The sequence below is a fragment of the Pteropus alecto genome, unplaced genomic scaffold (genome assembly GCF_000325575.1).
Source record: "Pteropus alecto unplaced genomic scaffold, ASM32557v1 scaffold114, whole genome shotgun sequence".
NCBI classification, from domain to species: domain Eukaryota; kingdom Metazoa; phylum Chordata; class Mammalia; order Chiroptera; family Pteropodidae; genus Pteropus; species Pteropus alecto.
The window spans coordinates 3,299,195-3,326,770 of record NW_006435793.1 but is presented as its reverse complement, the minus strand read 5'-3'; the positions used below and the strand labels follow the sequence as shown (position 1 = coordinate 3,326,770).

Here is a 27,576-nt window from a genome sequence, read left to right as displayed (position 1 = left end):
CATACAATCCTCTGCCCTACTCACCCCAGTAAATTCTGTTGCCTCTTGTTCATGGAGAAAATTAAAGGTCTCACGTGTGCATTCCTTAAACTTCTCGCTCTCCCACTTATAAACTCACCTACACCTATATTCATACTAGCCAGTTGCTTCTGCACAGGAAAGGCTGCACCACCTCTAACAAGAGTAGGATATATTTCATTCTTAATGTGAACTTTGTATTACTTCTTATAGTTGAACAATTTTTTAAATGTTTATTGACAATTTGTATTTTTTATGGCTTGTCTGTTTTTCATCAGTGTTTCTTTTGGGTTGTTTATTTTTTCCATAGGGTAAAAATAGTATTCTCAGGAAAAAGGTAAATAAATACAAATACTTAGAATTTTCACATATCAAGAAAGGTCACAAAAATGTGTTCAAGGGGGGTTGGTTGCTATTTTAAATAAAGAACTACCAACTGAGTAACAGTCAAATGTTTTTATTCTTTCACCTAACAATAGATAGGAAACAATCTTAATTACAGAAGAAATTTTACATAAAAAGATATCGTGGCATTATTTATAATAGGGAAAATTGCAGAGTTATTTTAAAGTAAGCTAATTAATAGTTTTATCTCACCTACATTTGAAATATACAAAGACTGAAAAAAATACCAAAATACTAATAGTGATGAACATTAATGTGCTTTGCATTAATGTGATTATGCTTATGATCAGAAAGTAGGTTCTCCTTATATCCAAGTTCTCTCATTTCATCATCTGTTTAATCCCCTACAATGCTGACACAAACCGCCAGGCAGTACCCTAACAAACCTATGACTATTTTTTTCCTTTTTAACATTTTCTTATACTGGAATATAGTGGTAACTAAAATAGACATGACCCTGCCTTGACGAAGCTTAAAGTCTAACAGTGACTTTCTTTACCTCTATTTTTTTAATAGGTTAATATTCTCATTTTTGAAGTATAAAATAAAGTTCTAGAGAAAAGTCTTCCACCCACATTTTCTTTCCCTGAGAGATTAATCCTAAGAGGATATATACATATAAGAAAGTGAATGTGACATAGTACATAAATTAACATTATACATTCTGTACATTTTTCATCCCACAGTATATCCTGAAAATGAGTTCCTTGTTGGTCAGCATTTAAGTTTTCTAATTTTTTCAATCTTTTTTAATGACTTCTTGTTCTTTATTTCATAAGCCTTTCTTGGTGTTTCAAACTAATGTTTCACCTTTGGGTACTACTCCTGATTCTTCTCAAGTTTTTTTGCAGAGCCCCCCAGGGTTCCATCCTTGGTCCTCTTCCTAGGAATTAATTTCTCTCCCATTTTCTTCATTCAACAATTAAACCAGCAAATTGGAACCATTTTGACATTTTTTAAATCCCAGTTTCCTCTTCTTGATTCCTGTTCTGCTGTTTGGTTCAGCAAACATGTTCTAACTCACACTTGAATGATTTATGGCAGTGCAGTGTCTGATGACTTTAGTTAAAGTAGAATTTTACTAGTTGAGAGAAATGTTTACAAGGTAATTTCACCTAGTGAGGTAGGAGGCAAGATGGCTTAAGAGGCAATATGACTAAATCCTCATCAGTTGGCTTTCGACAGGCATATTAGTGTCATTCTGTATAGTGATTTTGGATTCTCTGTCTGAGATAGTCATAGAAAATCTCCCAAACCAAATGACCATTTTAGTTGTATTATAGTATACTACTTATGTGAGTAGTGATTGCAGTTGACCATTTTTAATGGTTTGTTGGTATTTTTTTAAATACAAAAATATGTGTTTATAAAAAAAAAAACATATAGTACAGATATGAATAAAGTAAACAGCAAAGGTCTCTATCATTCCCCTACTCCCTTCTCCCGTAGAATACTTGTCAGCATCAACTATGTCCTAAACACTACTCTCTACAACAACTCTATGAGGTAGGTACTGTTTTTTTCCACTTCACAGATGAGGAAAGAGAGGTTCAGTGACTTCCCCAAGGTCACACAGATTATATGTGGCAGAGCCAGGATTTGATCTCAGGCATCTGTCTCCAGAGCCCAGCTCTCCTCAGTTGACCTCTTTAAGTTTTCAGATGTACTGATTTTCATCAGAAGAGGGAAGAATGGCAGAGGATCTAGAGAAAAGTGGAAGGAAAGAATTAAAAAGGTATAATAGGACTACATGCATCCCGACTGAAACCAGGGCTTGAGGAGGAAGTAGACAGAGTAGTGAGAAGTACTGAAGAAGCAAGTGAGAAGTTGTGGTGTTGTGGGTATCACTGACTATAAATCTGTTTCCTTCTCTGTGAATAGGGGGAGGGTGTTGGTGGTGCAAAGAATAACAAGTAGGTTCTCCATAAATGATAGCAATTACTAGATTAGGATCCTTGGATTCTGTATGGGAGGATAAAAACTAGCTTCCTATTCTTACTTGAGAACCAGCAGCATTTCCCTTCTGTATACATGCTTGATTAATGCTATTAAACTTGGTAGATACACTGCACAAAAGCCTTTAGCCGTTATAACTAATTTGCATCGCTGTAAATTGAGCAAAATGCACTAAAAAAAGTTGCAAGTTTCAGGGTCAGCCATAGGGTGAGAATTGGCAATAAGGATTTTGATGGTAGTTATTCACACAGTAGACTGTTTATTAAGTATTCAGAATTCAAAATCTTCAGATGTGATACCGTTGGATGGATTTGAGTTTTGAATTTCAGGACATCCAAAGATTTTATGGTTTGAAAAAGGAACCTAATTTATTGTCTAATAGTTCTCTCCCTTAGAAATATTTTCTCACATATAACCCAAATCGATCTTTGTTTTGAATTAATCCCTTTTGCGTCTTGACCCCTTGCTAGTGTCAAGGTAATCTTAGTAAAGATTAATAAAACAAGTGGAAATGTGTAGTGCTGCCAAAATCTCTTAGTGATCTTTTTTTATTTTAATGCCAGTTTGTTTTTTTCATATTATATATATATAATTTTTTTAAAACATCTTATTTTTTTTATTTTCTCCCTCCCACCTCCCTTTTGGTAACCACTAGTCCATTGTCCATGTCCATGTGTCTCTGTTTGTTTGTCCTGTTCATTTGTTGCTTTTAGGTTTATATCCCACATACATGATATCATGTGATTTTCAACCTTTTCTGTTTTGCTTAGTATGATTATTTCAAGGTCCATCCATGTTGTTGCAAGTGGCAGTATTTCATTTCTTCTTATGGCTGAGTAATATTCCACTTCTTAGTGATCTTGATAGAAAAAATAAAGTTTTCCTTTTTTCCTTGTGTCAACCTCCTGAGTCTTGAGGTAGACTCAGTCTAAAAAAGCGGAGGGTGGGAGGAGGGGCGGCCTGTATCTTCACCCTGCATTTGTAGTTAAAGTTACCCCCTGGGGAATAGACTTGGGAAAAGGAATATGGGGGGATATAGTTTCTTCATTTATATCTTAAGAACTGTAGTTTCTGTCTGTGGAAAGGAAAGAGTTTAAATCTTTATTTATACCATGGTGTAACATTCCACCCTTGGATATCTATTAGTATATTGTTACTAAAGGCTTAATCATTTTTCACTTATTTATAACTGTGATCTAGGTCTAAGTAGAGGCTGACCCTGTATGTGGATGTTTTTGTTGAGTATTTATGGTTGGCGTTTGCTTTTTTGTTCTTTTTCTCTATGTTTTTGAAAACTTTTACTTTTTGTCATCCACAGGTTCGAGAACTTGTCCTGGACAACTGCAAATCAAATGATGGGAAAATTGAGGGCTTAACAGCTGAATTTGTGAACTTAGAGTTCCTCAGTTTAATAAATGTAGGCTTGATTTCAGTTTCAAATCTCCCCAAACTACCTAAATTGAAAAAGGTAGGTGCTTTTTCTTTAACAGTAAAAGAGAACCATCCTGGGAAGGGAAAAACATATGATTTTACCTAGAAGGAAGCATTTAGTGTAGCGGAAAACATATAGCCTTTGGAAATGGGCATATCTGGGATTGAATTCCAGCTCTATCATTTCCCTGATGGGCGATCTGCTGCAGTTACTTAATCTCTCTAGGGCTCAATTTCCTCACCTATAAACTGGTGATACCACCTGACCTTACAGAATTGCTGTGATGTTTGGAAATAATACATGTTGTGTGCTCAATAAATAATAGTTATGAAGACTAATTATTTTGTGAATAATTTATTACTTATTAATTGTTATATATTTGTTGTTATAATGTTAAATACATTTTGTTCTTAGTATGTTCTGGTTTAGGAACCACAGGTGCCTACCACTCTTCATGTTTTATGTTTGTAGATTAAGAATGAGTTTAAGTAGTAAAGACTTCAGATTTGTAGTCTTTATGATAATTCAAACCCATTGCATAATAATTTTTAATGACTAGAAGTTTAAAATGTGACTAACTGCAAAAATTTATTGTAAAAAAGCTTCTGTATTTTCCTATCTTATCTGATGATGGCCCATACATAGTTAGTGCTTTATTGGTTTAATTATAGACTAACCACTATCCTCTTCCAACTCTTCCCCCAAAGGTGTTTTCTCTTGTTCTTGCACATTTAACTGTCACAGAGCCGCAGAATATCAAAACTAGAAGAAACTTTGATCTTCTAGCCTAACCCTTTGTTTTACAGACATACCAGTAGACCCAGAAAGGTGTAGTAGTTTGCCTAAAGCCACCCACAAAAGTGGTTACTGCTAGAGCCAAAAACACAACCCATATCTCCGATTTCCCAACCCAGTGCCTTTTCCATTACATATGGAAAGGTATGTGGTCATGTAATTGTTGTAGAATTCTATATTGTTTTGGTGTTCGCTTTATTAGGTAATTTATGTTAAATTTGTCTAAAAATTATGTTTAAAAAAATTACAGAAAGAAATCTGTAATCAAATTTAGGCAAAAGGCAGGTAAGCTGTTCCTATAGCTGCTTTTAAATCCTGAGGGCCTTATTTTTTGGTTAAGTATGTGAACTAAAAACCAGAAACTCTTTTTACTTATTTGCTTTATTTAGATAATAAATGCTCAAGCAATCCTTGTGAGTTTCAGGGTGACCTACTTCCTATCTGAAAGAATCCTGTTATATTTCAATTGGTAAATTTTTCCCTTTCTTCTGATAAGTATCTACCTTAGAGATTCAAGTGTCATCTTTTTATTTGCATGGGTTATAGGTGACACTGGAAGCTCTGATTAGTCCATTAAACAATAGATGACTTTTTAGCATCTATCTACATAAACTTGATGCTAGCAGATCTTAGTATTATGTGTTTTGGGTTCTATTTTCCTGGCATCCTGATACATTTACCTGAATTACTATGATCTTTGTATTATCAGAATTATTCAGAAAGTAAATGTATCGGTGACCATCTATGTAGAGGCTTTATCAAATCCTGAAGTCTTAATCAATTACTTGTAGCATTAGTGAGAGAGCAGTGGAGACATCAGTTAATCAAACAAAGGCAGATTAGATGTTCTCACAGCTTATGTGGACTTTATTTTCTTCCTGCCCTAGAGCACAGGTGTTTTTTAACAAGAAACAGGATCTGAAGGAAATTAGTGTATACATGTCACAGGTTTCCTAAATTTACATATTGTTTTCATTTCAAAATAAATATACCACTAAATCCATGGGTGGATTGCCTTATCTCTCTGCTCCCTAAGATATTCGTGTTTAAAGGACATGAATATTACATATGTCTGATAGTCTAACCAACCAAAGGAAATGTTCTCTTTATTTCGATGTACTAATATCTCAATAAAGCTAACACTTGAGTCTTTGTTTATTATAGACTTAGATTTTTAAATCTAGACCATGATTAGATATTTGACAGGAATATCCCATTGGCAGAAAAATTTTGGGGGGAATGTTGCTATCTCCTCTTCTGAAGTACTTAACACTTAAGCAGCAGACTTGAATTGTTTTCTAAACTCATTTCTTTCAGTGAATAAATTTTTTAAAGTTCTTCTGTTCTGCATCATATGTTCATTTCATTGTATGCCGTACACTAAATTACATGATGGTTTCATGCTATTCTAGATACGTAGCATAGTGGGGAGGGCATGGCTTCTTCTTAAGCTAGCCTGCCGGCTTCAAAGGTCCACCACTACCAGCTCTGTGATCTTGGGCATGTTACATAGTCTTTTTGTAGTTTGTTTTCCATATCTATCAATGGGGGTAATAATTCTACCTATCCCATAGGGTTATTGTGAGATCAAGTGAGTTCATGTATTTCTAGTGCTTCAAATAGTGCCTGGCACTTAAGTACTATATAAGGGTTGCATACAGTTAACCATTGTTGTTGGCACTCAAAATAGGGAATTGAAACAAGCTGTATGGCCTAAGTTTTCTCATCTGCAGAATGAAGAGTTTAAATTAGATGCCCTTAACCATCTAATTTTTCCAGGCTTCAATTTCTTTCATTCTAAGATTTGAATATTCCTTTCTGAAGGTTCATTCCTTCATTGGCACACCACTTGCTATGCTACCACTTGACCTGCAGCTAAGAAATTAGAGCAGGTTTTTATAAAGGCCAGGTTTATGCAAGAAGTGGCCTCTGGGGAATTGGTTGTGTCAACCCTGAAGCTGTTGCCCAACTCCTTTTCCTTAGGTCATGGACCTTCTGTAAGGGCTTGGTTTGGGGCCTGTACTCTTCTGGTAATCTTCAGAGCAACAGTCCCTGGTGGCTTCCAGATGTAGAACCCCACAGTATGTCAGCACTGTACAGAACCAGATTAGGTTTCAAGTGGGCATAACAAGCTTTGCTTGGCACACACAGTAAGCTCTTTAGAATGCATGGGCCATTTACCCTTCCTGGCAGGTATAGGGTATTACAACTTCTCAAAGAATTCTAATTTGCTTTGACCCACTTTTTAGGTTAGAAAATGTATTCACTGATGTTAGGGCCCAGTTCTTGAGCAAACTGTTATAATTAGCAGCTGGTTAAGAAAACACAACTCTTCTCATCTTGTCCTGTCTCTCCTCCCCCTAAATGTTGCTGAGATATGTAAACTACTTATTTGGGTTTAATCAAACAAAATGAACATACATGCCTTAATAAAGTTAAAGATTGTTTGAACTTGATAAGTATTAAAGAACACTATTTGCTCTTTGGAACACCTTAATGATATGTTTCTCTGTGTATTTGTGCTTGTGCTGTCTGCATTTTCTCTTGCAGCTTGAGCTCAGTGACAATAGAATTTATGGGGGTCTGGATATGTTGGCAGAAAAACTTCCAAATCTCACACATCTTAACTTAAGTGGAAATAAACTGAAAGATATCAGCACCTTGGAACCTTTGGTAAGTAATTGAGAATTTGGAATCCAGGATTTATTGGTCATTTTCATTTTCATAATTCTTTATAGTGAGGGAAATGATTGGAAATAATTATTCATTGACAAAGTGATAGCTTTTTATTCTAATTCTTTATGGGGAATACAGTTTTCAAGGTCAGAGCCTCTCTAGTTATCTGTGTTCCTATGACTTTGCTCTCCCTGCCTGATACTGTGGTGGCTTCCTTGAAAGGAGAATTCTTTTTTTGTCTTTTTAAAATTTCATATATTTATGAAATTCAACATTTATTTTAAATTTTTCCCCCAGACTGGCCAGGCTATTCTATACTTTTATAGAAAAAACTATCTATATTGGGTGTTATACCTGAATTGTAGATGAAATGGAAGTCCAAGGACAGTTGCAGTAAGTTTTAGGTCTTCTAATTTGTGATCTGGTGCTCTAGCTGGATCACTGTTGCCCAGTTTTACATGGGAACCCCACAGTCCTCCTCAGTCTTACATACTGGGATAAGCTATGGAAAGTTAAGTTTAAGTGCCAATTGGGTTATAGACTTGCTGTGTGACCTTGGGCAAATTGTTTCTTCTCTCTGGGCCTCAGTTTCCTCACTTGTGGAAGCAGGGAAGACAATAATCCCTGCCTTACCTCATTTAGGAGTTCTGAGAATAGAATAAGATAACACACTTTGCTTTGTAAATTGGGAGGCTGTGCTAATGGGGGTCCAGTCTATCTAGAAGTTGTAGTGTTCAGAAAAGAGCTTCTGAAAGTAGGGGTTAATGTAGGTTGTGGGCAGCCATGCAGGCTATTTTTTTGGATGCCATCTGGAAATTTCTGTGAACTCAAGATTGTTAAATGACTGTTTTCCCTAAGTATTCTACCTGTATGCCATACATTTGGCATACAGGTAGAATTCCATTTTAATAAGGCTAACGGAACTCAAAACTTGTTTCATACTACCCAAAGACGCTTATGGCTTCTGTGTGTTTGTACTGGATACATAAAGTCAATATTTCCATTTGACACAGCTTGCAAACATTAATTGGGAGAAGGTTATGTAGTAGATAGCTGTCTTTCATGATCCAGAAGAGCAGAACCCAAGAGGATAAGACATTCTCTGTTATCTCTGTTCTGATGTCACATTATATTGCAATATTTGGATTTCACATCACTTGTACAGAATGTTCTATTGATATTTCAATGGAAGATAGAGTTAAATTGTGACTTCTTTCAGTGAAGAGTCTTTCCTGTCAGAATTACGGGGTCTTTTCCCTCCTGATTGAGGCACTGCTCCAATGTGGATTTAATTATCTTTTACTGAGTCACTTTATTTGTATGTTTCATTAAGTAGACCACATTTAGCTCATATTTCTTATAAATGTTGGGAGCATGTTTCTTACCTTAGCTCCGTGGATTTTGCTCCTTTTTTCTATTATATATATACTCAGACACTTAGGCTCCCTCATTTTTACTAGTTCTATTCTTTTCCTCCAAACCAATGTCCATTTCCAGTGTTTAAGCAAACATTGAGTTTTGCTGTATTCAAGGACGTTAACAGTTGCCCATTGCATCCTCATTTTAGAGATGAGGAAACCAAGTTTAGAGTGCTTAAAAAATGGCCACAGGAAAAAGGCAGAGTACGGATTCAAATCCAAGTCCACCATTCTTTCTTCTGCTCTTGGGACCTGTTCTTTAGCTTTTACCTGCAGATTTATTCCATATCCAAATTAACCTTATCTGGGAATTCCAACAGGATCACCAAATTAAGTGCTGATGATCTCCCAAGTCAGATAGCTAGCTACACCAAGACTTTATTGTTTATGTGTTAATGACAGGCCTGTCAATTCGGGGTTACCGAGAGCCTAGGAATCCCTATTTTATAGAACAGAGTACTAGGCAGTACCTTTCCAAGCTCGATTACTGGCTTTTGCCTAATTCTCATGGCAACCTGAGTCGTCTTTGATGTTTCCATCAGAAGCCTTTGCTGTAGTACTACTGGCTTGTTAAGAGTCAATGGCCTTTTAGGAAATGGGCCACAACAGGAGGTGAGTGGCAGGCGGGTGAGCGAAGATTCATTGTATTTGCAGCTGCTCCCCAGCAGACAGGTACCGGTCCGGTCCGTGGCCTGTTAGGAACCGGGCCATACAGCAGGAAATGAGCATGAGCCAATGAGCGAAGCTTCGTCTGTATTTGCAGCCGCTCCCCAGCACTGGCATCACCACCTCAGCTCCACCTCAGATCGTTAGGCATCAGATTCTTATAATACTAGTCCTTGGTGCCAAAAAGGTTGGGGACCGCTACTCTAGCACACAGAGGCAGAACAGAAGCAAATCGTATGAGGAAGCTGTTTGCTTGGCTGTTTCTGACCTGGTAAGTGATGTATGAGGGCCCTTTGGTGGCTATGAAAGCCTCAGTTCCCTGGGACAGTGAAGAATGAGAAATACTCATTGTTGTATTTACCATTTTTGGAGGAGCTGCTATGTACCATACACTGTAGTGGATGCTTTATGTATATTATGTCATTAGTAACTCTCAAAGAACATATCTGCAAAGTAGCTAGAAATAGCATGGCCCTCATTTTACACATGAGGAAGCTGAGGCTTGGGAGAGGCTAAATCCCTTGTCCAGAGTCACACACTTGGTTAACCTATGACAGAGCCACAGTGCTGCACATCCAAGGCTATCTGGAAAAGCCCAAGCTCCCATCCTTCTCTGAACTGGCTACTCAGATTCCTGGGGGTGCTAGGTAGGTCTCCTGAAATTAGAACTTGGAATAAAATAAAACTGTAGAAGGTGAAAGGGGGAAATGTTGGGGTCCATTTTCACTTCTGAAAATATTCTTCAGTGGGGAAAAACACCATCCTCATCCTCATTAACCACATACATTTTGAACACCTCCGTTGAGCCCAGTTCTTACAGCCACTGCAATGATTGTGAATGCCTCTACTTGCTACAGGGACATTAATCGAGAGACAAAGAAGGCATCAATTCAAACTTCCTTGGACACCTTTTTTAAGAGACCTGGGCCATCCAAACCATCCCCCAAAGCCCTTCTAAATTCTAAGAAGGCAAGCAAAATTATTGTTAATAAAATGTTTAATGTTTATTATGGCTAGCCTATTAGTTTTAGGCCAAATTTCTGGTATGATATAGTTGTGATTTTTTTTTTTTTTAGCAGTATTTAGACATTACATTGGGATTCTGAATGATCTGTATAGTGTATTTTAGGCCTTAAAGTATAATTTTAATACTTTAAACAATTCTAAGATACTATAGTTACTGGGGATTTTGTTGTCGATTTACTTTCACTTGATTTTCTAGCATACTATTTGGCATGTCTGAATTATAATGGGTCCTTTCTCAAGAAGTAACCAAAAATCTCACAGATTTATAAAGTTTCAGAACCAGGAGAGCTTTGGAGGCCCTGCATACTGGGACAGTCAATACAGCTAGAGCAGGGGCTTGGGGCACTGTAGAGCAGGGGTTGTATGCATTTTTGTGCCTTCATTTCTAGGGAATAATTTTCAGAAGTACGTGGCTCATTCCTTTGAGCAAAGAATTTTTAGACTGAGCCTCTTTAGGAAAGCTGTGTAAATTTACTTATGGTTGTATCTTAGCTGGTTATAGAGTCTACCTTTTGTGAAGAGAAAAGAGTTCCCAGTATGCTAGCTAGTTGTCTGGAGTGGTATTTCAGCCTTTCTTTTCCTCTTTGGCAAGAATTCATACCTGGGCTTCTGGAAGTCAGGGCCTGCCCAGTGGGCAACCTACTCTGAAAGCTACATGACATAAAAGCAGCTCTCCCTATGATGAAAAGGACTGGAGACAGCTTTCTTAAGACCTCGAGGAACTGATGTATAGAACAGAAGTACATTATTTGATCCACACACTCCTGGATCATTGGTGTTTTGAGGAGTGTGGTTGCCTGTTCCTATAACCCTGCTTTGCATTCCCTGTCTGGCCCTGTTTCCAAGGGCTGCTCAGTGAGAATAAAACAAGTGTGGGAACCTCATCTTTGACCAGAGAAATGAAGATTCTGTAAGTGCATAGGTCAGCAACACTTTCCTCTAAAGGTAATAGATCTTTTAGGCTTTGTAAGCTATACATTCTCTGTCACAGCTACCCAGCTTTGCCATCAAAACACAAAAGAAGCCATATGTAATATATAAACAAACGAGTGTGGCTGTGTTTCAGTAAGACTTATTTTACAAAAACAGGCAATGGGCCGGTATGGGCCAGCAGACCATCTTTTTGCCAAGTCCTATTTTAGAGCAAAGTTTTCCATATCATTTTGTAATTCTCTAGAATTACACAGAAAACCCAAGTCCTGACGACAGGGTTTTGTTTCATCTGCATTCTATCTCAGGTCTTTGTGAATGTTGAAATAGTTTTTCCAATAAAGCATCAAAGCCTTTAAGCATCAACATTTAGTTTTTGAAGCTTAAATTCATTTAGAGATCCTCTTAATATTTTTTATTACTACTTGATTAGAGAATACCAGGCTTTTTCTCTTCATTCAGAACCATTAAAAATTACATTTATGAAGCTATATATAGCATATGCCCTCTGGGCTTATAGCCCCTATTCTAAAACGCAGTACCTTTATGCTCTCTCCTCTTTACCCTAAGAGGGTCTGCTGTCACTTTCCGTTGCTCTCTTTACTTGTCTGTAATACGATCTCTGCCCTCTCAATCTCTTAATTCATCAAAACTTAATAGACCTGGGGTTGAAGTACTGATCACTGATGTCATAACAAATGAAGATCTGCATAAAATACAGGGACATTTTCCTATCCACTTGGACTATTCAAAAAACTTTTCTTGGGTCCGGTTTTTAGATTTTAACTATTTTAGATAGATAGATAGATAGATAGATAGATAGATAGATAGATAGATAGATAGATAGATAGATAGATAAAAACAGGTTCCAAACAAATGAGGTATTGCAACAGAGTTTCAAGGTATGGTAAAACCAGAAGAATTTTATATCAGAAAAGTCTGGTGATAGTGACTATTAAGAAAAGAGTGTAATGTTTCTCTGTTTAAGTTTGAACTAAGTTTCCCTTCCTTTTCCCCAGCATGTATTGAATCCTGTCTTCCTGGAAAATATCTGCATCACCACACTTTGTGCTTTATTATATTCTATTCTCTAATATTTCACATCTGTGTGCTCAAATAGAAATCACAAATACTGAGTCAATAAAATGAATGATTTTTTTCCCCATATTACTACCCTAGAACATTGAAGACTATGCTTAATACCCAATAAGTTCTTATTGGCCATTTGATTACTAAAATGTTTAACATTAGTTTTGAACCAAATTTATTAAATTCTGTGATTTGTCTCAAAACTGAAAAGATCCAGTTTTAGTAACTTTTTTTTTTGCCCTCCCCCTCCCAGTAGTAACTACTTTTTGAAATTTATATTTAAGACTAATGCTGCCAGAAAAAGACAGTTCTTAGAGATAGGTAGATGTAGAAGGGAAAGACTAGTTAAAATCTAGTGGCCTCTAACATAAAGGTTGCAAAGGACTTAAGTTGTTTTCCTGTGTACAAGGCAGAGTGGGTAGTAGCTAACAATACAGAGCCTAGAATTTTACCTCTTTAGGAGATGAGTTTGTTGCTTACATTCCTTTGGTTTAGGAGATGTATTTTTGATCCTTTTCAGAAAAAGTTGGAATGTCTGAAAAGCCTGGATCTGTTTAACTGTGAAGTTACTAACCTGAATGACTACCGAGAGAGTGTCTTCAAGCTTCTGCCCCAGCTGACCTACCTGGATGGCTATGACCGAGAGGATCGAGAAGCCCCTGACTCAGATGCCGAGGTGGATGGTGTAGATGAAGAAGAGGATGATGAAGGTGAGTGGGCACAACGTCCAGTGAACCTAATGACTGCCTTTTAAGGGTCCTGATAAAGCTAATGAATATTCTTGCTGTTGAGAAAAATATATCCATGCATGTAGGTATTCCATTGAATTTTGGAACAAGGATATGTTTAATTTTAATAAGCTCTTGGGACATTGAAGCCTTCAAATGATACCAAATAAAAAAGGTTTGTTAGCTAATTAGTCTTGAATTTGGATCCTACAGATTATAGGCTACTCCAACCCATTGAAATACTTGTGGTTTACAGTTTACTTAAAGGACCATCATTTCATGTCTCTTAGTTTCCGTCTAGCTCTTCTCCTTTATTTACTGCCCAGTCATCCATACAAATTCAGCTTTTTCAACACTTCCAGGAAGCCTTTCCTGACACCCGTGAGAGCTAGATTAGGTTTCTTTGCATTCTAGAGCAGCCCTTTGCTTACTTACCTCTTTCATAGCACTTGTCAGTCTCTGCTAGTCTTGTCCCTCCCAACTGTGTCATGATTATCTTCTTGGGTAGGACTGTCTTTTTTCTCTATTCACAGGACCCAACATTTACTAGGTACTTGGTACATGTTTGTTTATGTCCAAATATAAATAAAATTGCTTTCCTGCCTTTATTTTATGACTAGAATTTAAGAACGTAGTGATTTCAAAGTACTATATATTGGATTACGGTTTTCATTAATAAGGAAAATAATCTCTGGACATAATGAATATAGTTTCTATTTTTGACATTTGATCAAGTTTTTTTTGTTTTTTGTTTTTGTTTTTGTTTTTGTTTTACATCCAGTTATCTTTAAGAATCTTTGAATATTTTCTACCCAAAATATCCTTCCTAATCAGCTGTGCCTTCCTTGCACAGTGACATGTTTACTCTGAGTTACTTTTAGGATAAATGGTTTCTCACCTCCAACTGGCTTAGAGGAAGCAGAGCAATTAGTTTTCACATGTCAGCATGAAGAAAACACATTATAGCATTCTTGACGTTGCTCAGATTTGTGGTATTATTGTATTTGAAGCATTATTTTAATTTTTTTTTTTTTTTTTTAAGATAAAAAGTACGCAAGACAAATGATTAAGAAAAGTGCAGGAGGAAAATCAGGCAGCTTGAATGCAATTATTAGTGTAGTACTCCAGAAGTATTTTTACAGTTTTGTTTTGCAGGAGATTTGAGAGAAGGCAAAAAAAAGAGATGAGAAGTTGATAAAGTGGACACAGACTAGGACATCTTACCTCATCCAAATGTTTATGTCACTTATTCCCCTCACCACAGGTTCCTAAAAACCTTTTGTGCCTTTTGTTGTCTATTTAAATTCACCTTAAACAGGTTGAAAGGCCACACATGCAAGAGCCTGTAAAGGATATTCTTTGGAGGGTGGAGGGCAGTTCCTGAGAGTGAAGATCAATCAGGCAACAAATATTTGAGCATTCTTATGTGCCAGGGATTGTGAGAAATAGTTTATAAAAAAAACATGGTTCCTGTCCTCGTGGAGCTTACTGTTTACTAAGAAGAAAATGTTAAATATTCGTAACTAATAAACAGAAGTGAGCAAAGTGTGCAGTAATAGAGAAGCACCAGGTGCTTGTATGAGAACATGAGCTGGGATAAGGTCTGGCAAGTCTGCCTAAGGAAGTGATTTTTAATTGAGACTCAAAGGTTGAGTCAGTGTTAGCCTAGCGGAGAAGAAAGGAAAGAACATGCAGAGGCAGGAGGCAGGCGAGAGTACAGCAAACTCCAGGACCAGGAGTGGTAAGAAATGCTTGACTAGAGGCCTGCACCAAAAATAGTAGAGACAGAGGATGCAGGTGCCTCTCTCACCCTGCCTCCCTCTCTTTCTCCCAGGTTCCTGATTTGGGCAACTGGCTTTGTAGTGGTACCCTTACCTCAGAGAATTTTGTTTCTTCGTTTGTTTGTTTTCTTTCATTATTTTGTAACTTTCTTATTATGGAAAAATTCTATTAGACATAGACAAAGGTAGAAATAGTAAAACTAACTTTCATGTTCCCATGACTGAGCTTCAATGATTACTGGTTCATGGCTGATCTTATTTTATATGTATACACTACCCCCCACCACCTTCCCCTTTCTCTACTTTGAAGTGAATCTCAGACATTGTATCAGTTCATCAGTAAGTATTATAGTGTACATCTGTAATAGTTCATCAGGAGTCCTGGCCTCTAGGTTTTATGGGACTCTGGACAAAGGGAATGAGCTGCAGCATCTCGAGAAAGAGAAGGTGGTTTATTTGTCCTGTGGACCAACCCACAGTTCCCCAACACCTTAGCAGGCGTGCCCCATGAGACATCAGGGTATTTAATGAATTCCTTTTGGACTGTTTTCAGAAGGAGAAGATGAGGAAGACGAGGACGATGAGGACGGTGAGGATGAAGAGTTTGATGACGAAGAGGATGAAGATGAAGATGATGACGTAGAAGGGGAAGAGGATGAAGATGAAGTCAGTGGGGAGGTCAGTGCAACTGTTTGCTGTCCTGCTTCCTATTTATAAAGCAAAGTGTGAATTTTAAAAAAAGAAGAAAAGAAAAAGGTCTTCTGAAGAAATTAGTATACTTGCAAGTAGATTAATATCAGTCTGATTAATTGAGCTCTTGGTCCCCTTTTTAATAAATACTAAATAGAATGTTTACTGAATGCTAACTGGACATAGCGCTTGGCTCCGCAAGATAAGTTTTGACCCTTTAACTTGGGAGGAAGCAACGAGTTGAGTATTACTCAGTAGGATGAGAAAACTGGAAATTGAAGGTATGTCCATCCCTTTCTTGTATTCAAAGAAAGGTAATGTTTACCAAGTCTGATTTTGTTCTTGTATATTCAGCTTAATTCAGTAAATATATGCCTCCTGTGTTAGAGCTGGGGATGTAGTTAAATAAAAATGTGGCCCTGACCTGAAATAGTAGGTAGTCTAGTTTAATGTAACACCTAGTAATACAGTATTTCTGAGGAACGGCATGCCATAGGAAGATAGGAGAAAGGAGTGACTTAACTTTGACCCTCAAGGTTTGTGAAAACAAGTCAACAAAGTTAGAGGTCATCAAAAAGCATATTCTTTAGTACAGAAATAAGGCTGAACATTTGTATAGTCTCAGGTGTTTAATGAAATTAAGTTCCTGAAAGAAGCTTTTTATAAGAACAGTACTGTAGAAATCTTTGTCCAAACCTACTTTGAAAGTCAAGATTTTAAAATCATATCTTGAATTATCCATTACAAGTTGTATATTAATTAAACATGTCTGGCAAATAAAATGCTTCTGAAAAGCAATTTTTAAAGAAAATTTTTCATTAAGCTTATTAAGAAAAACAAATCTCAATTCATGAAAGTAGATAAAAATAACATTACAGTTTTCTACTTGATGGATTGTCACATTCATTGGGAAATTATATTTTTATACTTCTTTTTGTATAATGGCATGCTGTTTACCATTCTTTAGGATGAAGACTTTGGACATGATGGAGAAGTTGATGAAGATGAAGACGATGAGGATGAGGACGAGGATGAAGGTGGGTCTAATGCATGTACTTTGGTGTCCTCCTTAATTAAAAATTGGGGGGGACCCCATCAATTAATTTAGAATTTGGAACCACTGAGAAAAAAATAAAATGTCCTTTGCCCTGGTGCCCTTCACAGGCACTTTTATATAGCCTTGTCAGTGCATCTGTGCTAGTGCTCTGTGGTGATTAATAATGTCTCTGAGTCCCCAGACTCGAATTGTGTTTTTAGACCCCATCATTTGTGTTACTACCAGGCATGAGGTTTCTGTGTTTGGAATTCTTTCATTAAAAAAAGTCTTAATTGGATCACAATTTTTGCAGGATATATAAAAAGGACCTTTCCGATTTATCAGTGTTATTCCTTTCCTTTCCCCACCACAATCAAAACCAGTGATATACCTATTAATACTCATTGAAAGCACAGACTCTCATGCTTGTGTAGGTTTCAGACTACCAGGTTGTTTGTTCTGCTTTCCATTGGTTCATACTTTGTCAGCATCTGCTCTGTGTGCCAGGCACTAGACTAATTTATACTGATAAAACAATCCTTAGGACCTGGTTTCTGCCTTCAAGGAGCTTTTTGGGATATAATTTGATGCAGATTTAGTTAACTTCTTTGAAATAGCCATGAATTTTTACTAGTTGAAAAACTGATGTATAGGTCTCTGTGTCTCAAATACCCAAGGAGTCTAAGAAATCTCTTTAGTTAATATTAACTTGCTACAATTTGTGTCTTACCATGTTCTAGGCTAAATACTTTGTGTTCTCATTTAATCCTCAGAATAACCCTCTCAAGGTAGTACCATTGTTCCCATTTTATAAATAAGAAAACAGGATTAAAGAGGTTAAATGGCCTGCCCAAGGTCAGTTGTTAGCGAGCATGGGTCAAATACAAGCTAGCTAACACTGAAGTTCTTGGTACGCATTTTAATAACTGCTAATGTCTCATTGTTGGCACCAACAAGTGTAAGAAACATTTGGAAGACTGCAACTTAAAAGTGAGGAAACTGGGTTAACTTTGCTGTCTTGGTTCCGTGGTCACTATGTATTTTAAAATTAATACATTAACAACATACTGATCTGATCAAGCTTGCATCTTTTTTTTTAATCTCCCAACCACCAAAAAATTCATTATTGTTATCTCCCTTAGCAATAACCTAGGCAAAATGCTCTTCAGTTGTCTCAAAGTGAATTTTTGTTGTTATACAGAGGAGGAAGAAAGCGGGAAAGGTGAAAAGAGGAAGAGAGAAACAGATGATGAAGGAGAAGATGATTAAGAGTCCAAATAACCTGCAAAAAAAGAACTGTTCAGTATTGTTTGGACTGCTCGTATGGATTTGGTAGCTGTTTAAAAAAAAAAAAAAGTAGCTGTGATACAAACCCCAGGACACCCACCCACCCAAAGAGCCAAAGAATAGTTCCTGTGACATTCCGCTTCCTCCATTTAGTCCCTCTTGGAAATCCACCACCAAGCTTGGGAACTTCACCCCAACAAAATTGTAAGCATTGTTAGGTTTTTGTGTAAGACTCTTGCTGTAGCGCGGATAGCTGTGATTGGTGAGTCAACAGTCTGTGGCTACCAGTTACACCAAGATTGTAACAGCATTTTTACTTTCTGTACAACAAAGAAGCTTTGTAAATAAAATCTTAACATTTTGGGTCTGTTTTTTTTCATGCCTTTCTTTTTAATGAAATTTTTTTACATTAGGACATTATATGTGACAACTGCCAAAAAAGTATTTTTAAGAATTTAAGTGAAATAAACATGTTCCTCTTTGGTAAAGCCTAGTTGTATGCTTACATTTTTAAAACAGACTTTAATTGTAAGCTCACTAAAATTAAAACACTAAAGAACTGGTTTCTCTGGCATTTTTAATATTAGTGTTTGTTGAGGGGAAATGTACAAGTGTATGATTTTTGAACATTTAAATCTAATCCTCATTCTTGATGACTGTGAGAGTAAATGAGGTAGACTTTAAAAGTAATGTTTGAAACTTAGTGCTCTGGAGCTGCTGAAAGCCAATAAAAATGTTAGAGTCAAATAATTGGTGAATTAAGGAAAAGAAGACAGTATAAAGGAAAAGACCTTATGCTGAGTTGCAGGAGAGCTGAATTCTAGTTCTGGCTCTGCCACTGATTTCCTGGGTGACCTTGTGTTGACCTCTTGGATCACCTCCCAGTTTGTAAAATTGAGGGGGTGTGACCAAATGGCTTCTGAAGTCTTGCAGCACTGATGGTCTGTGACCGTCACTGACAGGAATGTCTGAAGAAAAAAAATGGGCTTTGCACCAAGGCTGAAACATGTAGGGGTTTGACTAATGGGTGAACAGAGTATGGTTTGTTATCAAGACAGGCGTGCTAAGGAGGAATGACATGTGAAAAGCCTTGCTGAGGAGCAGGCAGGCACTGCCTGAGGTCAGCTCAGCTTTTCCAGAGGATGGAAATTTTCTCTATTCTTAACAGATTTTAAAAGGATTTGGGGGAGGGGAAGATACTCTAGTCTCTGTATTCAATGGCTCAACCATTTCATAGATGTTATGACTGCATTGTCAATATTTTTGTAGTGGAAGATTTGAGGATTGTTTTAGTAAATCTTAGCTACAAGCTACTATAATAAGTGGGGTTTTTATGCATGTAAAGCAGAATCAAATTTGAATTTATATCTAGGAAAAGTTACATAGTATCATTGGAACCCCCAAAATGTCTACTTTAAAACTGAAGTCTCTAGTCTTTAAAGTGGAGTTTGCTTTTTGCAAAAGGAATTCAAGACTATTGGATTTGATTTCTGGTTTAGCAGCTCTTTATTTTCTCCACAGGCCTTATCTGCCATTTGGCAATACTTTAATACATTATAAAGCAACTTCTTTCTCTGGCATTTTTAATATTAGTGTTTGTTGAGGGGAAATGCACAAGTGTATGATTTTTGAACATTTAAATCTAATCCTCATTCTTGATGACCGTGAGAGTAAATGAGGTAGACTTTAAAAGTAATGTTTGAAACTTAGTGCTCTGGAGCTGCTGAAAGCCAATAAAAATGTTAGAGTCAAATAATTGGTGAATTAAGGAAAAGAAGACAGTATAAAGGAAAAGACCTTATGCTGAGTTGCAGGAGAGCTGAATTCTAGTTCTGGCTCTGCCACTGATTTCCTGGGTGACCTTGTGTTGACCTCTTGGATCACCTCCCAGTTTGTAAAATTGAGGGGGTGTGACCAAATGGCTTCTGAAGTCTTGCAGCACTGATGGTCTGTGACCGTCACTGACAGGAATGTCTGAAGAAAAAAAATGGGCTTTGCACCAAGGCTGAAACATGTAGGGGTTTGACTAATGGGTGAACAGAGTATGGTTTGTTATCAAGACAGGCGTGCTAAGGAGGAATGACATGTGAAAAGCCTTGCTGAGGAGCAGGCAGGCACTGCCTGAGGTCAGCTCAGCTTTTCCAGAGGATGGAAATTTTCTCTATTCTTACAGATTTTAAAAGGATTTGGGGGAGGGGAAGATACTCTAGTCTCTGTATTCAATGGCTCAACCATTTCATAGATGTTATGACTGCATTGTCAATATTTTTGTAGTGGAAGATTTGAGGATTGTTTTAGTAAATCTTAGCTACAAGCTACTATAATAAGTGGGGTTTTTATGCATGTAAAGCAGAATCAAATTTGAATTTATATCTAGGAAAAGTTACATAGTATCATTGGAACCCCCAAAATGTCTACTTTAAAACTGAAGTCTCTAGTCTTTAAAGTGGAGTTTGCTTTTTGCAAAAGGAATTCAAGACTATTGGATTTGATTTCTGGTTTAGCAGCTCTTTATTTTCTCCACAGGCCTTATCTGCCATTTGGCAATACTTTAATACATTATAAAGCAACTTCTTCTGTAGCCTAAGTGTCTTTAAGTTTTGTAGATGTCAAATATCAAAATAACTTTGGATGACTATTTTTCCTGCTTTTTTAAGTTTACAGAACTTTCGAGTATCTACCAAGCACCTAGGATATGCCAGGTTCCTGGCTGGGCAAGAGGGAGGGTTGGGATAGAGACAAGCTAGCCCTTGGGTGCACACGGTAACTAGGAGTGGAGACAGACACAGCAGTGATACTAGGACCTAGAACAAGAGGTCCAATAAGTTCTAGGATAATTCAGAGGCTGGAAAGGTAGCTTCCAACTAGGAAGATTGGGGAAGTTCCCTAGAAATGAAAGTATTTGAGCTGCACATGCAAATATGAGTAGGGTTTAGAAATGAGAATGGAGAAAGGGAGGAGCATGATGAGCAGAGGTCTGAAGTAGGCAACTGCTGAGTGCATTTAGATTCAAATAGGCAAGATTGATTAGAAAATGAGAATAGAAGAATGGCAGGTGAGACGGGCAGTAATTTGGGACCTTATCGTGCAGGGGCTTGAAGGTCAAACCTTGTGCATTCACTTTGTAAAATGTCAGCTTGACCTACTACATGTAGCCAGTGAGGATGTCTAGGGATTCATCAAGCCAGGTTCTCATTTCTATCGTGTTTTTCTTTTGAAATTAGGTTTTCCAAAAGCCTGTGACATTCTGACCTCTGGGAGGTCCTTGAGGCTCAGCTGCTCTTGACTAAAGACAGTTTTTAAATCTTTGAAGAAGCAAGCTTTTTGGCGATGAGGTCACAGAGTAGACCGTATTTCTGGAGTTGTCTTCCTGTTTAAAGTTTGGAGATAGACCTTCACTGAATGGGTCTGCCTCCAGCTTTTGCAGTGAATATTTGAGTTAGAAAATGTCTGAGGTGGGTGAGAGCTGTGGTGGGCTGGATGACTAGTCCTGACTTGACCCTTCATGGTCAGTGGAGACATCTCTTCCACACATACCCCTGCCCTCCAGCTAGAGCAACTGCTCTGTTGCTGTGTGATATGTGGGAATATCATGATTGCATTTGAAGCATTTGTCCCTGAATAAAAGGGTTGGAACTATTGCTCATCGAAGAAATGGGGAAACAGGTACGAGAGCTGGCCCAACTGGTAGAGTGATGAAGGAACCTAGCCTGGAAACTATGTAGCCCTGTTTTCAACTTTGTGCTCTTACCTTGAATTCACTCCTGCTACAGGAATTTGGGACCTGAAGAGTGACACTTCTAATGGAAATGCAGAACATTTTGTGTAAAACACTAACTCCCCCAACCTCATCTCCCCCACCAGGACTCCTAGCTAGTCACATATGGGGAGAGTTACAGCAGAGTCAGTCCTTTCCATTTGGGTTCCAGGTAGCCTACCACCAGAGAAAGGTGAGACAGATCACAAAGGTTCTACCCTCCCTCAGGCTATTTTCTCCAGCCCTGTCAGGTTGTGCTGACATCAATTTTAATGAGTCTGATGATAATTGCTGTGTTGACAGTTTGAAAAGGGGAATCAGGTTACCAGCCTACTTAAGCTTTGGCCAGCCAAACAGTTGCTCTGCAGGAAAATCACCAAGATTACATCAAGTGTAGAAGTTCTTCCCAGAGCCAATTAGGTCAGCTTCATAATCTCTGACCAAGTACTTTATAACTTGTCTCAGCAGTGTTGGGAAGAGCATATAGGGAGAGAAAATAACAGTTACTCTGATTAAGGGGCTTGACCCTGGGCCAGGAAGGGTTTAGGATGTATGTTTTCATTAAGGGACCACCCCATTCCAGCCTTGGGAAAGCAGGAGTGGAGTTGTGAAGGAGGCCTCAAACAAAATCCAGAGACCTATTCTAGCCCCAGCCTGTCCACTGGCTAGTATGTGGCCTTCCTGAGTCATTTCCCTTCTGTGAGCCTCCAGTTCCTCAAATGAAAATAAGGCCCAAGCTAAGTGAGCATGTAGCTCTGTTCCAGCTGTATAAATCTGAATGGGGTACACTCCAAGTTTAACCAGCAACAGGGATACTAGTAGTTACTGATGCTGTTACTCCCAGTTACCTGAGAGCCCTCCTGAGAAGTAGGTAAGGGTTTAAGCTGGTGGAAAATGTCAACTGTGCTTTGGGCTGATGGGAATTGAAAGGATAGACCTGTAGCAGGAAACCAGTGAGGAGGCTATTACAGTTATCCAGACAAAGCTGAATGAGGGCTGCACCCTGCCCGCCCCCCACCTCCCACCCCAGACAGTGAATGACGTGTTTTCCAAAAACTGCAATAGGAATACTAGTAAATTGGTTTTACTGGTCAGACTAATCAGTCTTCTGAGAAATAACATTAGTCTCTCATCAGCATGAGCAGGATGTAGATCTGCCACTAGGGGGCACTTCTGTTTCAAGTCAGGAAGGGAGCAGATGGCCATTTATTGAGGATACTTTTTTTTTTTGAGGATTCTTTTTTAACCCATTTCCCATTTAGAAAAAAAAGTGCAGCTCGCTGCCAGCGTTAATGTAATGTTACATAAACACGCTCTTTGAGGCTGAAGCAAATATGACTGGTTTTCAATGTGAAAATAAAATATAAAAACTGTTCTTAGAATTACTTCTAAACAGAACTTGTCTCTAATTCTAATGTAACAGAAATGTATACAATGATCAATATTTAATAATTTTTTTCGTGTGGTAAATTTCAAAGCACGGAACATCACATTCCACACAAAAATATCGCGTTTCTCTCCAGCTCTTCTTGCCATCATTTGTTTCTAAAGACTATCAATATACTAGAGTGATGTGAAAATAATAATAAAAGTGAGATATTTCATGGCAAACTGGGGGTAAGGTTAGGACTGTAATCTGTGAGTTATCTCAGGGTAAATGCTGCAGCCACAAGTGCTGCTGGCGAGTATTCTTGGGGCAAATGGGAAATGGGTTAATCCTCAAACACCCTGCAAAATGATGCCTGGTAATCCTCATTTTACATATGTACAAACTAAGGGATTTAGAGGTGAAGTTCCTTACCCAAAGTCACATAGCTAGTAAATGGCCGGCCTGGCTGGGATTCTAACCCAGCTCTGCCTGAGTCCAAAGTTTCTGCTCTTTGCCAGATGCACTGCCTTCTGGCTTCTGGCTCCATTCCAATAAGGAAGTTAGTGGACCTGTTTCTTCCTCCTCTGTCTAGGAGCACATGCTGGCTAACGAGACCCTGTTGATTCCAGAGTTCAGGACAGAGGGAGAACAGAGCTAAAGTCTTCAGAATTGGAACCATGAAATGCTTAGGGCTCTGGCAAACTGAGCTCTCTATAAATACTGACAACTACCAGTCTGGGGCTGGAGAACTTAGGTGAATCAATACTTCACTTTTTCCGCAGAGAAATTTTCCAGGAGTCTGACTTCAGGGGACAATTATGTTCCCATAAGAGGCTAAATGTGGCTTGAGGAGTAAATATGAAGTCAGTTATGCCTCAGTCTTCGCTGTCATCTTTCCTTTTCTGCACTTGCTCATTCAAAAAATGTTTATTGGTACCTACCAAGTGTTAAGAAATCCTGTGCTTGGTGCTAGGGACATAGTAAGAAACAGCCCAGACCCTGCTCTCAAGGAGCTCCTGGCCTTGTAGGACAGTTATAAAACAAGGCTGTAAGTAACATAAGGGCAGAGGCCTGGTCTGTCTTGTTCACCATTGTATTGCTAGGGCTTTGCTCTGGGTTTAGTGCTGAGTAGGTGCTGAGGATGGTTCCTGACCCAAAGGAGCTCATAGTCTAGAGGGAACAACAAGAAGCAGCAGTTACCATAAAGAGGAATAAGTGGGTGAAGAAGAGGGTCCTATGACAGCCCAGAGAAGGTTGTTAGGGAGATCAGAGAAGGTTCTGAAAGGAAACGACTTCTAGGCTGATGGCCCTGAAGAAGGTAGCCAAGCATGGCTCACTACAGTGGGGAGTGTGCAGGCTCAGGAAACAGCCTGTGCCAAGCCTGGAGGTGAGAAAACATGACCCTTTAGGGGAACTCAAACTAGTTTGGTGTAGCTGGAACACAGAGTGGCAAAAAATTAGGCAAGGGTCCTAAGTTGGAGGAGGTTTTGGAGAAGCCAACTGCAGGAAGGGCTTAGCACAGTAAGGCTGGCCACTGGGCCCCAAACTCCAGCATCTCAGATCCGAGAACTGGGTCCCCATCCTCTACCTTGATCACCATGACCCAGCACTCAGTACTCTAGTTTCTCCAAAGCTAAGTTCTTCATTGCCCTCTCCTGCCAATAACAGAAAAAAAAAATCCCTTATTGGTTTCAATTTGTTTTAAAGATCTTCTCACACACTCTCATCTATTTCAACAGATTGAACACTGATTCATTATTCAAGCAGGAAAAGCACCAAAAAGCAACAGAAACTGGCTTTAAAAAGAACAAGAGTGAACTGAAAATTGCGACCTTTCCTCCTTAATATAGTAAGGTAAAGTAGCACTACTTTAATTTACTGAAAGCTTTTATTTAATCACAAATAACAGCAGCCTAACTTGCTTTTGTGGGATAATTACATTTTTAAACATAATTTCTCCTTTTTCCCTTTAAACTTAATTTCCACTTATTCATAAATTAGGCAAAACCATAATGGTTTCTTTAGCCCTAAGAGACTGAGTTACTTCATTGTTAGATTTCATTTTCTCTGTAATCAGGGTCTGTTCCTTAGCTAGGTGCGAAAGGCCATTTAACTTGAGAAACATAAAGCACATGCCTTCTAGTCTAGCATAACCACATACCATGGGGGAATGAACTCTGCTGCAACCTCTTTCTTTTGATTGCTTCTTCCTGGCCTCCAAACATGTACTTCTTCAGTACCCCTCAACTCTGGGACCCCCTCTAGTCCAGGATCCATTTTCCATCTGCTTTCAACAACTTAACTTTCACAAAGAAAGGTCTATTTTCACCCTGTTTCCTCACCTCTCCTTGGCCACCAAATCTGCTATCAACAGTGGCCCCCAAGGTCTTGGTCCTTATTCTCCTGAACTACTCTGGGCCTTTGACCCTGTGAGTCTCCCCTTCTCAGGACACAGTATCACCTGCTTCTGATCCCTTTCTCTGTTTCTTCCAGAGCAGCTGCACAAGGCTCATTCCTCCACACTGTTCATCCTTCTGCACACTACCTTCTTCAGCAATCTAATCTATCCTTGGTCTTTTCGTCACTCAGGATGGCTCCCAGATCTCTCCCTCCCGCCCAGACCTCTACTGAGCTTCAGACCTTCCTTTCTTCCTGTCTGGTGGGCAGTTTCACCTACATTATTTATACCACCATGTCCAGAACCTACCCTTCTCACCTTCCACCCAAGGATGCCTTCTCCTCTCCTTTCTGTTATTGTTAATCTGTTCATCAGTCCTGGTAAGTCAAGCTGGGAATCAATGTTATTTTTTCCTTCAAACTGGCTTTTATTTCTCAACTTTGTCTACAACCCAACATAGTTGGGTTCCTGGCCTGGGAAGCAATCCAAGGATCCTAGTCCGAGCTCTTCTCTGACTTTTTAAATGACTTTGGACAAGTCAGTGGAACTTTCTGAAACCTGTTGCCTCTCACATAATAGGAAAGCTACCACTTATTCAAAGCTTACTATGGGCCAAGTACTGTAATCAGGGTTTTCTAGACATCATCTCACAAATCTTGTCAGGTAGGTTCTATATAATTTTTCTGTTTCAGAGAAAAAGGAAAGTAACATTCAGAAAGACTAACATATGCATGATGGAGAGCCGGTTACTGGCAGGGGCTGCGCTGGAACCAGCACTGTCATTCGAAATCCAGAATCCGTTTTTTCCATTACACCGTAGGACGCGCTCTTCCTACGCCCTAGACCTAGACCACGCCCTGCGAAGGCAGCCGGCAGCCTTCTTCAGGGAATGTTTGTTCACCCGTACACGTAGGGACCCCCCGACATTCAAGGACACGCTACCCAGCCGGAAGCCACGCGCCCAAGCCGGCGGAGGACGCCGGACTTCCTCCTCCGGCGACCCTGCCCTCCCAGCGGGTAGCTCCGCCCCCTTCTCCTGGGAGCGAGGCGGGGCCCGATGATTGGCCGCGCGGCGGCCGCGGGCTGACGTGGCGGGGTGGATGTGTGGGCCCGCTGGGCGGCCGACTCAACTGACCTGAGGCAGTGGCGGCCGGACCCAGGCGGGCCGAGGGGCGCAGGAGCACGAGCGGCCGCGATGCCGCTGGAGCTGGAGCTGTGTCCCGGGCGCTGGGTGGGCGGACAGCACCCGTGCTTTATCATTGCCGAGATCGGCCAGAACCATCAAGGCGACCTGGACGTGGCCAAGCGTATGATCCGCGTGGCCAAGGTGAGGGGAGCGCTGCGGGACTCAGGGGTGCCGGCAGGGGCGGGGCCTGGGAAAGGCCGGCCTGCAAGCGGGGCTCCAGGAAGGGGCGGAGCCGCGGAGAGCTGGGACCACCGGCCTCTGCCTCTTGGATTGGGCATGGTGTCCACTTTGCCAAGTCCATATCTCAGTCTTTCGAATTCTCTTCTTCATTCCTTTTCCACCTTGACTTGTCTGCATTATTGCAATTGCTTCCCCACCTGACCTCGCTCTCCCCCTCTTGGAGGATTTCATCAGTCCGTACCCCTGCCTGACGACACCTTCGGTGGCTCTCCACTGCCTGTGGGTAGAATCGGAAACTTTTCCCAAGGTATTCAAAAAGAGTCAGGAGGCTTTGGCTAGAAATAAATAACAAAGATTTATTCAAGGATTTTAGAGTTTGGAAACAGAATTAGGCAAAAATTCCGAAGAAAAAAGTAGAGTTCTTAAACTTAAGTCACATCCTTGGGAATAATCAGTCCTGGCATTTTTAACGCTTGGATTGGTCCAGGACACTTATCAGTTAGATGTCAGGCAGTCTGGTTGATGGATGCTAGGAAGCCTGGACATATCCTAGGTCATTTAGGGAATAGTCTGAGAGTTATCTGTAGGTTTGATGTATGTCTGGGCAATGACACAACAAACCGTTGTCTTTAGGTGTTTACGTAAGACTGGAAAGTTCAAAAATTTAAAATCTCAGGCAAGTTAGGAAAAAGAATAATTTTCTTCACTCCTCAACCTTCATAATGTTAGTAATTTAGCAGCTTGGATAAAATG

At 39.3% G+C, this 27,576-nt stretch overlaps 2 protein-coding genes across 2 annotated transcripts in view; both read left to right on the top strand.

The window, feature by feature from the left end:
• ANP32B (acidic nuclear phosphoprotein 32 family member B) overlaps positions 1-18,296 on the top strand; it is a 23,731-nt gene extending 5,435 nt beyond the window's left edge. The window contains exons 2-7 of the mRNA XM_006911547.3: positions 3,698-3,847; positions 7,157-7,279; positions 12,932-13,121; positions 15,474-15,598; positions 16,578-16,647; positions 17,848-18,296. Of these exons, the coding sequence (XP_006911609.1) occupies positions 3,698-3,847; positions 7,157-7,279; positions 12,932-13,121; positions 15,474-15,598; positions 16,578-16,647; positions 17,848-17,915 (726 nt within the window). The 3' untranslated portion in view covers positions 17,916-18,296. The remainder of the gene's footprint in view (positions 1-3,697; positions 3,848-7,156; positions 7,280-12,931; positions 13,122-15,473; positions 15,599-16,577; positions 16,648-17,847) is intronic.
• An 8,227-nt stretch (positions 18,297-26,523) lies between these two features.
• The window catches only part of NANS (N-acetylneuraminate synthase), a 19,832-nt gene continuing 18,779 nt past the window's right edge, over positions 26,524-27,576 (top strand). Inside the window, exon 1 of the mRNA XM_006911546.3 lies at positions 26,524-26,784. Within this exon, the coding sequence (XP_006911608.1) occupies positions 26,653-26,784 (132 nt within the window). The 5' untranslated portion in view covers positions 26,524-26,652. The remainder of the gene's footprint in view (positions 26,785-27,576) is intronic.